This window comes from Ammospiza nelsoni, chromosome 9, assembly GCF_027579445.1.
Source record: "Ammospiza nelsoni isolate bAmmNel1 chromosome 9, bAmmNel1.pri, whole genome shotgun sequence".
In the NCBI taxonomy this organism is placed as follows: domain Eukaryota; kingdom Metazoa; phylum Chordata; class Aves; order Passeriformes; family Passerellidae; genus Ammospiza; species Ammospiza nelsoni.
Window position 1 is genome coordinate 14,823,124 of NC_080641.1, and position 12,411 is coordinate 14,835,534.

Sequence of the window (12,411 nt, forward strand, 5' to 3'; positions counted from 1 at the left end):
ACATGATTTCCCTTTTCTGTGCACCTTTTTCCAAAACAAGAGACTCAACATTAGCCATTAGTTATTTTTTACTGAAAAATTTTGAAGACTGTCAAATCCCAAAGAATGGAATTTTTTTGCACCTTTTTGCACAAGATTTCAAAACCTGTGAAGAAGGACACGATCAGTCAATACCAGAAAGTTTCAAGAAAAAAATAATTTAGAACACTAAAATTTGCAGAAAATAAAGAAAGCATTAAATGGAAAGTAGGACTTAGTTGAAATTCAAATCCATATGCTTAGACACAACTTTTCAATGTAAATTAAAAATTAATGTATGTCTAATAAGAGGTGTTAAAAGTTGTTCAATTGGTTTTTTTTCATTCAAGATGATATTGCAAATTATTACAACTCAGAACACAAACTGGAGAAAATGTGGAAAGTTAGGTGATGCATGTTGTTCTATTTTAATCACTGACAAAGACTGAGCAGAACTGAGGCAGAAGGCAAGGCTGTGGAACTGTTGTGGCTGTTGAGGCAGTTGCTGTGCCCTGAATATGGCAGTCACCATTTTGTGCAAAAGTATTGATGTGCTGTCCCTGCATGTGACCTCCTCCAGAGGTGTCTCCAGTCAGGCAGCAGAGCTGGAAAAGTTCTCTTATTCCCACAGCCTGTTTGCTCACAGCTGCCTCAGGCAACACCAGTTTTATAAAAATAAATACACCAAGTTAAAGAAAGAGTTTAATTCTTTTCTTAATTTGTCTAGCAGTTTTAGAATCATGTTTACTGAAGTGTAATGAACATTTTCAACATCAGCAAAAATAAACATTTGACTTATTTACACAGTTAAAGATGATGACAAGCAACTTCTCAACATAGAGCCAATACCCTCAGAGCTATTGCTGGACACATACAAGAGGAAGATTGCAGATGAAGGAAGGCTCTTCTTGGAAGAATTTCAGGTTCGTCCTTCACTCAAAATATACCACAGGTTTTTATCCAAGTGGTTGGAAGAATTCCGTCCAGGAGCATGTTTGAAGTACATGTACTGTTGTATTTATACTAGTTAGAAAGAAATGATGTAGAAAGGTCAAATAGTCTAAGCTAAGGTCAAATAGTCCTCAATTAATTTTGCTACCAGTCTCTCCCCATTGTAAGATGAAAATACTCTTTTTTTTCCTGAAGGTGTTCTTCAGCAAAAGTATAAAGTATGCAGTCTAAGTACCTCTCATCCTAAAGTGCCTTTTAATACATATTTTTAAAGTTTTGTCTTAGTGCATAGCCATGGGGATATAAATAATATTTAATTGTGGAGATATATACCAACTATATTAAGGAGAAGATTTTTTTAAACTTTAGATAGAAGAAATGTATGAATTAATATCTTATGAAGTATAATGTTACCTTCCAGATTCAGTAATTCCAAATTATTTCCATATTCATTTGACTATTTTAAATCTAGGCTTAACTAATAAAATAAATTTTGTATTTTACAGAGTATTCCTAGAGTCTTCAGTAAATTTTCTATAAAGGAGGCCAAAAAGAGCCATAATCAGAACAAAAACCGTTACATTGATATTCTTCCATGTGAGTATTTGTAATAATTTTAACATGGGTTTATATATGTTTGATTTGTCACTGCCTTGAGATAATGTAATTGTTTTGGTTTAAATGATTTAAACAGATGACCATAACCGTGTTGAGCTCTCAGAGATGCCAGGAGATCCAGGATCAGACTATATCAATGCAAGTTATATTGATGTGAGTGACTTTTACTTTAAAAAAGTCTTAGACACTATGAAAGAAATCCTGTTGTCTGTGCATTTGAAGCATCAGTACCTTGGAGGATTTCCATTGGGGTTGCTTTCACCTTTGTAATGTATTTGGTATTATTGAATTGTTGCATATTGAATTTTTTTTTTAAAGTTGCAAACCTTTGAGATTGTTCATGCTTTCTTTCTAAAAGTTGAAAACAATGTACTTTTCACAGGGCTTCAAAGAACCAAGAAAATATATTGCTGCACAAGGTAATTTAAAATCTTAAAAGAATATGCTTTCTTTATTCACCCATTTTTTTGAGTAGTAAAATCCTATTAGTAATGAAATGAAAAAATGAAAATCTGACATTTTGAAATTTAATATGACAAAGTTGTCAATGAGTTTTTGCTTAGGAAATTTTGTGACAATTACTTCAAAGGCAGTATGATTTTACACCAGAAGTTTTCAAATTTCATAGCTATGCACTAAAGATTCAGATGAGAGTTTTTAAATGCTGTAGCCTAATGGTTGCAGCCATAATGAAATTAAGTCTGTGACTGTTTTTTGTATGATCTCTGGTTAGCTCTTCAGATTGCCTGGCTAAGCATGCAGGTGTTTTTCCATTTGGTTGCACTCTGAAAAAGGCCCCTAAATTATCTCCTTCTAGGCCCCAAGGATGAAACCACAGATGATTTCTGGAGAATGATCTGGGAACAGAAGGCAACCATTATTGTCATGGTGACTCGCTGTGAGGAAGGAAAGAGGGTGAGAAACATCTGTCCTTCCCTCCTTCTATCTTTCCCTCCTTCTTTTTCCTGAAAACTAAGTGGATTGCTGTGCTGTGCTGAATTTCATACTCTTCTTAAGTGCTTTTTTTTTTTCTCTCATTGTGGCAGAACCTGTGTTGGAAAGCATGCCAAAACAGTGTTGCCTTATGAATTATGAGTCTTACCAGAAAATATTACTTTAGTCACAGCAGTATGTAGCAGAGGGTGAGCTTCCAAATTATAGCTAATTAATCCAGAAAAGGGCTCAAGGTAGAACTGTAGCTCCTCATAGATCTGTCAGAAAAGGTATGGTTTCTATTTTTCTCCTGTCTATTCTGATAACCTGGCAGTGCTCTCAGGAGATCCTAGAAAGAATATTTTAGCTCTGTTGCCTTTTTTAAAGTGGAAGGCTGGGTGCTTCTGGCCTGCTTTTTTCCTTATTCCAGGTACAGCAGGAAGAAGGGGAACTGCTGTTTTAACTGCAGTTAAAGATGTTGACAGCCTGCAGATCTGCAGCACACCCAAGCTGATGTTATAGGCAGGCAGGAGCAGCAGCCCTCATTGAAGACTGAAAAACAAGGCATGGAAGTAGCTGCAAACATTTCTTCAGCCATCAGGCAACAGTAGCAGTCACTCTTCATTGTTTCACTGGTGTACAGGATTTTTTTTTCTCCACTATACATCTGAAGTTAAATACCATGGCCATAAACTCTTAATTGTTTCACTAGTGTACAGGATTTTTTTTTCTTCACTATACATCTGAAGTTAAATACCATGGCCATAAATTTCAGGTCAGAGACCTGAGTTGTTGGATATTTGGAACTGAAAAGTTGGAAAACTGAGTTGCCATTTATTTTAAATTAGGTTTTTTTTCTAGCTTTCAGTTCTCTGCCACATCACCACATCACTTACTTTACTTTATCTCTCTTCACAGAACAAATGTGCCCAGTACTGGCCATCAATGGAGAACGGGACTGCAACGTATGGGGACATCATTGTGAAGATCTATGAAAGTAAAACATGTCCAGACTATGTCATTCAGAAACTGCACATCACAAATGTAAGTTGAGTCAAAAGTGTGAGACTGACTGGAACTGGAGTGTTGATTTGGAGTCTGTATTTTAAGAGAGAAGAGTCAGCGCTCAGTGGAAGATGCTCTGCTGACTTTCCTAAGCATCATGTAGCTTAAGGGAAAACTTAGACATAGATGTAATTTTTTGCAAGAAATATGAGTTAGATATATATTTCCCAACTTCAAAAGATATTTTTCCTTAATCCTCTGGAACCTATATTTAGGATTATACTATTATATATATTATACTATTATGCTGCCAAGTGGTAAAAAATAAATATATACACTGTGGAGTATTTATATATTTAGTTTGTTCTCTAACACAAAAAAATTGCTGCTTTGTGTGTATTTCAGCATAACCCTCTGCAACTAAAATCAGTGCAACTCATTGGTAACCATCATTTCCCCTTCTGATAATTGTACAGTGGGACAATCACAAATTCTGGTGATCTCAAGTGTGTTTATAAATATAAGTGTTTTAAAATCGCCATTTAGAAATGTGTAAAGTCATTAAGGGTGGTTAATTGCTCTCTTTCACACATCTGAAGTCACATTAGTTGCCCTATGTGTAATTGAGAACAAAATTTGCCATCAAAGGCTAAATGCTCAGTTCAGGCCCTTTGCAAAAAAATTTCAATGATAATAAATGGAGCCTAAATTATAGCTAAAAGCATTCAGTCTCAAAGAGTAAATCTGCTGGCAGATCTTCAGCAAAGCAACAGAATCCACCCATCTTGATTCATGATTACAGCTGGAAATACCTATTCTGCTGTCTCATATTGCATTAAAATTCACTAAGGAAGTGGTCTGATTAAAAGAAAGCTGTAACTTTGTGTGGTCAGTGAGCAGATCAGGATGTTAAAAATTACCTATTTACAAAGACATTACTCTGTCCCTTAAGAAATGAAGGATAGCAGCAGGTTGAGGGCTGATATTTTTAGAACTGTCCGCTCTTTGTTCAGCTGACATCATATCAATAAAGATAAAATGGATATTGGTTGGGGAATTCAAGAGTGGTTCATGGCAAGAAAGTGGAGACTTCTGTAGTTCTGGTAGAATAGTGATGTGTAATTACTGAAACCATGGCAAACAACTGCATGAATAGCCACAACTGGATAACTCAACTATGAGTAAGAATTTTGAGGTTAATTAATGGAAAAATGCCTGTACAGGCGTATGAAATCTTGGCCAGTAAACAAATGTCATTGAGGGTTTTTTCTAATTTAGTTTTATAATCATGGTTATCAAAATTTATGTCCTTTCTTTTAGTCTAGCAGTAACATACCAAAGTCCACTCAATAGTCTCATGCTTTGGGCTTTAGTCTAGTCATTTAGATTTATGTATACATCTGTATACACATACTAATGTATATATAGGTTGATATATATAAAAAAAAAAACACATTTGACTTTTTCTAGGGAAGAGAAAGGACAGCTGGAAGAGATGTCACTCATATCCAGTTCACAAGCTGGCCAGACCATGGAGTCCCTGAGGATCCACATCTCCTTCTCAAACTCCGACGCAGAGTTAACGCCCTCAGCAATTTTTTTAGTGGTCCAATCGTGGTTCATTGCAGGTAAATATACATTATTCTTTTAAAAATTTGGTAATGTTAAATTACTGTAATGAAGCTATTCAGAGCAGGGATCTGGCAAAAGTCTTTGTCTGATCCCAGATTTTGTGGGATTGCTTTAAATACTTGAAAATGAGGCAGTAAAAGATACACCAGGCCTGTTTTTGAAGGATATGAAAGAAATTCAGGTTGATAAAACCTGAGTATACACAGACTTTTGAAAACAGCCAGATCAATGTTGAGCTGCTCTGGCTATAAGCACCATATTTGGCCATGTTGGCCTTGCTTTCACTAAAAGATACTAAAAATGCAAGCTGATGAGTGTTCGTGTTGCCAATCAATGGCGTTGCCTGTGGATAACCAAGTCCCTCTGTGCACGGCAGTGCCGGCGTTGGGCGCACGGGGACGTACATCGGGATCGATGCCATGCTGGAGGGGCTGGACGCAGAGGGCAGAGTGGATGTTTATGGATACATCGTGAAACTGCGCCGGCAGAGATGCCTCATGGTCCAAGTAGAGGTATCTCCCTGCAACTCCTGTCACCACTCTCCTGGTCTAGGGCTTCAGCAGTATTTCTCACAAGTGCATTGCTCAGTTCAGTTGAAGCTGTTCATAGAAAATACAGCTCTGAAAAGTATGAAGAGGGAAAAAAACTTCCAACATAATTTTTGGATTTTAGGAACTGCAACTTTTTAAGTTCATACTTTAGAAGAGGAAGCCAAGGAGAACAGCTTTTTGGCATACAATTCATAAATGCAAAACTGAGCTTACAGAGTCAAACTGGATTTTAAAAATTCTAAATTACCTCTGCCCAAGTGCAATTTTCATATGAGTTGAGTACAACAAAAGTTATGGACTGATGCATTGCATGTTTTTAACTTATTTCAGCATTTTAAAGTTTTAACACTTGAATTTGATATCTGTTTAATATTAATGCTTAATATTAATAACACTTACCACAGGAGTAATAGCTTTTAATAATGATTTTAAAAAAGTGTTATGATTTTTTTTTTTTTTACTCTTTAATAACTTCATGTGTAAACTCTTCAAATGGGAAACACCAGTCACAGTACATCCTTATTCATCAAGCACTGGTGGAATACAATCAGTATGGAGAAACAGAGATCAGTCTCTCAGAACTGCATTCCTCCCTTAACAATCTGAAAAGAAAAGACCACCCGAGTGAGCCTTCTCTGCTGGAGGCAGAGTTCCAGGTAAATAAGCTTTGCATTCCAGTAGCCCTTCCTTCCCACTTATGTTAAAAATGGCCTTGCACAATAGTCATGACCTAGAGAGATAACACAGGTTAATAGATCATTTAGGTGCTATTTTATTTCTCTGGCACAGAAAGTTTCTTTACCTTCATGAAAAAAAGCTGTATGTTAATGAAGCTTTATTTCTGCTTTGGTGTTAATATATTTAAGACGGATGGAGCTCACAGAATGATTACTTGTGTGTGTGTTCATGATTTCCTGTGCCATTGTACATCATGTAGCAGGCATTTTTAAATGGTAGTTCAGATGTTACCAGAGTTTAAAGAACTAAAGTAAGGAGAGAGGCACTGCGAGATGAAGGCTGCGTGTGAGAGTCCTGAGGGGAGACGATGTCAAGAACCATTTCAATTGAATATAATATCAAATATCCTCTTTCTTCAGCGATTGCCTTCCTATAAGGGGTGGCGGACACAGAACATTGGGAATCGGGATGAAAATAAAAGCAAAAATAGGAATGCCAACTCAATTCCTTGTAAGTATTTTCCATTGCCTTATTTTATCTATTTTCTTCTATTAGAAAAATTTTGAAAAAATGAGCAAATCACCTTATAGAGTAGTATTTGATTAGTTTTCTGAACACTGTGAAATTCCAAACTTCTTATAGTGATTAAAAAAGAAGAGATGATTTTTTACTAATGTGAATTATTGGGAATGTTTATTTCAACCCAGGTGGCCTTGGTTCTGCAGTTTATTGTGAAAGGACTGGCCTTTTCTATTCCCTTGCCCCCACAAATGCCATCCCCAGGGCGTGTGCTGTGACAGTGACCCTTTGTTTCACACAGATGACTTTAACCAGTGACACCTTGTCTCACACAGATGACTTTAACCGAGTGCCCATCAGGCACGAAGAAGATTGCAGTAAGGAGGCTGAGCATGATTCAGATGAGTCCTCGGATGAGGACAGTGACTGTGAGGAATCCAGCAAATACATCAATGCTTCCTTCATAACTGTATGTATTGAGAGGATTCACTATAGGCATTTCACAAGCTTTCCGCTCAAACTCTTATTCTCTTGTTGGCATCACAATAGAAAAGAATTTAGTCGAATAAGGGAGATGGAACTGATGGCTGATTGGCAAATCCATCTATGTTTAAAACCATTAGCCTTCACCTGGCCTCATGATAACATATATTTCCATCAGTGGGCAACTGTCTACAGGTGGAACCAGATTAATATTGTCCCTTTTAGTGAAATATGACTATAGTTATTCACATAGACCAAACCCTACCAGTGAAAATTGGAGCCAACAATTTTTTGGTATCATGATATATCCAAAGAAGAACAATTATTGGTCATAAATGAAGTCACTGATTTTAATGGAATCACTCACTAAGTTCCATTTATCTGAATCCTTTGAAATGCTGCACAGTTAAGATACCTATTCAGGGTAAATGTATCTTTATTTTTAGGAAGCTCAGTGTGAATTGACTGGTGTACCAACTTTGTGTGGTGTAAACACAATTTCTTAGTGGTAAAATCAAATGGCTGTGTAAAACAGAATGTTTTACCCCTTGAAATTATGCTTTTCAAAAAATGACAGGGTGAGATCTCAGCCACTGCAGCATCAATATATCTTGTTGTCAGTCTGAAGTGATATTCTTAGGAGGACTGAGGTTAGTGTCATTTGGGTAGTAGAATTCCTGTAAGACCGATTCCTACTGTGAAAGGCATGTTTTCCCTATAAACAGACAGCATTAATTTATTACAGGGTATTCCTTAAATGATGAGTTGTATTGTTTGACAATCATATTTCAAATGAATTGAAGAAAAAAATTATTTCTTTTATAGGGTTACTGGGGTCCAAAAGCCATGATTGCAACACAGGGACCACTGCAGGAAACTATCTCTGACTTCTGGCAAATGGTGTTCCAAAGAAAAGTCAAAGTCATTGTTATGCTGACAGAGCTGAAGGAGGGAGATCAGGTGGGGGCTTTGTCTGCACACTGACACACTGAATATATTCTACATGCAAACAAAACACTGCACTGCACTCTCTCGTTCCCTTGCTCAAATGTTTTCCATAGGGTGAGGAATTTGCATTTCCAATATATTTTGCCCTATCATTTACCTACTTAATTTACTTTCTAATGAATTTTTCAGGGAAAAGTGTATGATGCCATATTTTAAAATACCATGGAACTCCTTTAAAGTCAGTACAGTCTCTAAGTGCATGTGGAAGGCAAAGTAAAAAAGGATTTAAGTGCTAATCACTGACTTGTACTTTTATCCATTTTAGGAACTCTGTGCACAGTACTGGGGAGAAGGAAAGAAAACGTATGGTGGCATAGAAGTTCAAATGGCAGATGTCAACTCTGGTCCTAGCTATACCATACGTGCATTTGATGTTGCACATCTGAAGGTGAAAGTTTCTTTGCAAATTCTGAAACGCTGTTTTCATGGAGTTTTTAAATTTAAAACTAAATTTATAAACTTAGTCTCAAGAAAGAGAAGAAATAGTTCCCTCTGCAGTTCTAGGAGCTCCTGCTCTAAGAAATGGAAATATTTTTCTCTTCCAGACCAACAGTCAATCATGAGAAATGCTATAAATTATCTCAAGTTTTCTATTTAGTGAGTTGCTGAGATGGTGGTAGGGGAGTCTCAGGAGATCAGCTGTCTTTTGTACTTGGATGTCTACCTACCTCATATTCATGAGGCAGAACCATCACCCTGCAGTTCCTCAGGAATGCAGTTCTTCCCTTGTTAATCCACAGCAATAGAGTTACTGTGTGAATCTGTATTTTATCCTGAACATTAACCACATCTCCACTGCTGTTTTGCAGACAAAAGAAACTCAGAAAGTGTATCAGTATCAGTACCATCAATGGAGTGGCTGTGATGTTCCAGAAACCCCCAAAGATTTAGTCAGCATGATTCTCAATATTAAACAAAAACTTCCAGCCAGACCAGTCACTGAGGACAGCAGGAGAACCCGCAGTGTCCCACTGCTTGTCCACTGCTGGTGGGTTTGAATTCAGCACACACATTCACCTAGCTCTAAGTTCTGGGTATACATAGCAACCATCATTTTGGGATGCCTACCTTTTCTCACAAGCCTTTCTGTGTGTCTGGAGACTCAGCTTTCCCAAGAAGATTCCTTGAATTGCTCAAGCTTGGCCTTTTGGATTGTAGTGATGAAAAGAAAGCACACTTTTCTTGGGCAAGTGTGGGCACACAGCAGGTGCTATGAGCAGCTCCTCTTGGCTGGTGCACCTATTTTGTGGGGAAATGCTAGGTCATAGTGCACTTGCAGGGCGTACTAATGAATATCCAGTAGAGTTTTTAGGATCATCTCTCGCTCCAGGATAGAAGTGCACTTTTCTAGGACCATTTCCAGGAATAGCCTTGCATCCCATCTAAACCAGAAGATAATCCTGCTAACAATAGTTGAGACTGTAAGTCTCAAATTTTGAATTTCCCTCTTCCCTTAAGTGGTACTTCAGGGATAAACTATGTTCTGTGTGAATCCTACACGTATACTTAATTGTGACAATTTCAGTCCAGTAAAAAATACTTTGGAAATATAATTCAGTAGAAAGTTTTAAAAATATATCTAACATTTAGTCAGAAGACTTCTGATTTTACTTTGTAAATTTACATGTGTATTTTGCATCATCTTCTAGTGATGGATCACAGCAGACTGGTGTATTTTGTGCTTTAATGACGCTTTTGGAAAGTGCAGAAACAGAAGAAGTAATAGATGTTTTCCAAGTAGTAAAATCACTTCGTCGCGCCAGGCTGGGAATGGTCTCCACCTTTGTAAGTAAATCTTATGAATTAATAGAAAAAAAAAGACATTACTTACCATGATCACTAATATCCCCATAGCCTTGGGCATAGTTTCTGTATAGGGAGTACTGATTCTAATCAGAACATTCACACTCCACCATTTGGGCAGTGGCGCTGGCTGATAGGAATGGAGTCTGAGATATGCAGAGCTGCAGTTCTGTACTGCCTTTGGCAAAGGGTGTACAGTATCAAATTACAAATGGCATAAATTGCTGCTCCTGCAGGTGGTTCATGATGTACAAGCAGTGTCCTTTCTGCAGCTGGGAGATGAACTCCATGTGCAGGCTGGCAGCCACTGACTGTTTTGTTTAGTCACTCCAGAGGAACTGTGGCACACACTGTGCAATTACCACAAACCAGACCTGGGTGTCATCAATATGGACAGGTTATTACATGGCCTTCCTGACTCAGTATCATACATGTTATTTGCAACTGAGGTACTCTAAAAAACGTATTTTTGGTACTTTATGAACGAAAAGAGCACTGAGTGACAACCTGGAATATCTGATGCAGACAGTGTCAGAGATGTTATGTACACATGAAGTCAGAATAAACCATAGGAACGACACTCTCTATGTCAAAAACTGTGGAAGTGCTTCATATGCAGTCTTGCTTGTCCAACTACATGCTACATTTCTAAAATGTAAGAGAAAAAAGAAAGAAAGGATTAATTCTTGGACTCAGAGCATTCCATTAACTAACTAACTTCTTCTCTTTATTTTCAAGGAACAATACCAATTTCTGTATGACACCATTGCCAGTACCTACCCTGCACAGAATGGACAAATAAAGAAGAATAGCCAGCAGGAAGATAAAGTTGAATTTTGCAGTGAAGTAGGAAAATCAGATCAGGAAAGTGATTTGATCACAACTGATCTTGCCCCACCACGGCCAGAGGAAATTGAGGCACCTGAAATATGTGATGGTTCTAAGGCTGCAGATAGCACTAAGGGAACAGAAAGCTCTACAAATGGCCCCACAAATGCAGTTCTAACTTAGAGCTAGATTTAAAAAAAGTGCTTTTTTGTCTGCAAAAAACTTAAGCAAAATGGGAGGTATAAGATTTCTTCTTCTTCCCACTTTTTTTTTTTTAATTTTAGTTATTTTTGGTTTTTGAAAGGTACAAATTTAAAGGAATACTTGAAACTTGTAGAGAGTGACAAAGAACTGTGGAATTTTAATTTTTGTGTAGATTTGCATTTAATACTTCTTCAGAAATCTTCACTGTTTTTTACTTTTCCTTTAAAAAACATGTACAGTTTAATACTATGCTGAGGAGCGCAAAGCAAAATTTTTTATTTCTGTAACAAGGAGAAAAGCAACTCAGACCAAGATTATTAAGTTGCAAGAACAGGTCTATCCTCCAAACTACTAGCAAGTAAGTGAACCTATAGGTAAGCATATATTCTAGTATTTCAGGACTAATGAGAGCATTAATAATACTCATGGGACTTGTGGGAGTTTGCCAGTTTTAAGAGTTTATAATTTACATCATGTGGTAATTCAAAGGAATTTTGACTTACAAAGGATGTGTAAGTCCTCCCATATCAATGCAGAATAGAAATTTTTGCATTTTTCTAAGTGTCCTCAAGGTGTCCTTATTGCTCCACATATATTAATCTGATACTCCTATAGGAGTTTGGAGATTGGCATTTGATCATTGAAATGGTTCTGGTGGAAAACACATCCTGTTTACTCGTAGAGCTTAAAATACTGAGTGCTTTCATATCTATTTCTTATGCTTAGATTTATTTAAAGGACTATTCTATGAATGCCTCCAACCTCTTTTCAGAATTGGAAAATACTTTGATAATTTTACTTGTAGATTTTAATTGGTACAGGATATTTTTTTTCATAACGATGTTTTGTATGTTACAATTTTGATATTTTTACTATTTCTTGCTGGATTTTAGCCAACTGTTTTTAGAACAAATAAAAAAGTTAATTAATAGTTGACAAAATTAAAATTATTTTGCTTTTTAGTACTATGCAAACTGATAATTTACTTCTAAATGTATAAAATTTCATGCTGTCCTATACATGGATAAAATTCACAAATGTCAGTAGGAAAACACATCATTTAATTCTTCTAAAACTGTGTGTGTACCCAGGTAAGTGTCATGACTTTCTCAGAGCAGAGGAAAGAGGCTTCATTTTATTTTGCTTGAAGCCATCAACAAAACAGTCACGCAACAGATTC

The 12,411-nt window shown here is 36.8% G+C and overlaps 1 protein-coding gene across 4 annotated transcripts in view; it reads left to right on the forward strand.

The window, feature by feature from the left end:
• Positions 1-12,162, forward strand: part of PTPRC (protein tyrosine phosphatase receptor type C) — a 57,209-nt gene extending 45,047 nt beyond the window's left edge. For all 4 annotated transcript variants that reach the window (XM_059478517.1, XM_059478518.1, XM_059478519.1 and 1 more), the window contains 16 exons: positions 826-941; positions 1,476-1,566; positions 1,664-1,740; positions 1,970-2,006; positions 2,405-2,502; positions 3,439-3,564; positions 4,996-5,153; positions 5,534-5,669; positions 6,215-6,364; positions 6,806-6,896; positions 7,241-7,374; positions 8,214-8,348; positions 8,662-8,784; positions 9,206-9,384; positions 10,046-10,181; positions 10,938-12,162. In XM_059478517.1, coding sequence (XP_059334500.1) covers positions 826-941; positions 1,476-1,566; positions 1,664-1,740; positions 1,970-2,006; positions 2,405-2,502; positions 3,439-3,564; positions 4,996-5,153; positions 5,534-5,669; positions 6,215-6,364; positions 6,806-6,896; positions 7,241-7,374; positions 8,214-8,348; positions 8,662-8,784; positions 9,206-9,384; positions 10,046-10,181; positions 10,938-11,210 — 2,060 coding nt within the window. In that variant the 3' untranslated portion in view covers positions 11,211-12,162. The remainder of the gene's footprint in view (positions 1-825; positions 942-1,475; positions 1,567-1,663; positions 1,741-1,969; positions 2,007-2,404; positions 2,503-3,438; positions 3,565-4,995; positions 5,154-5,533; positions 5,670-6,214; positions 6,365-6,805; positions 6,897-7,240; positions 7,375-8,213; positions 8,349-8,661; positions 8,785-9,205; positions 9,385-10,045; positions 10,182-10,937) is intronic.
• Positions 12,163-12,411: the final 249 nt, after the last annotated feature.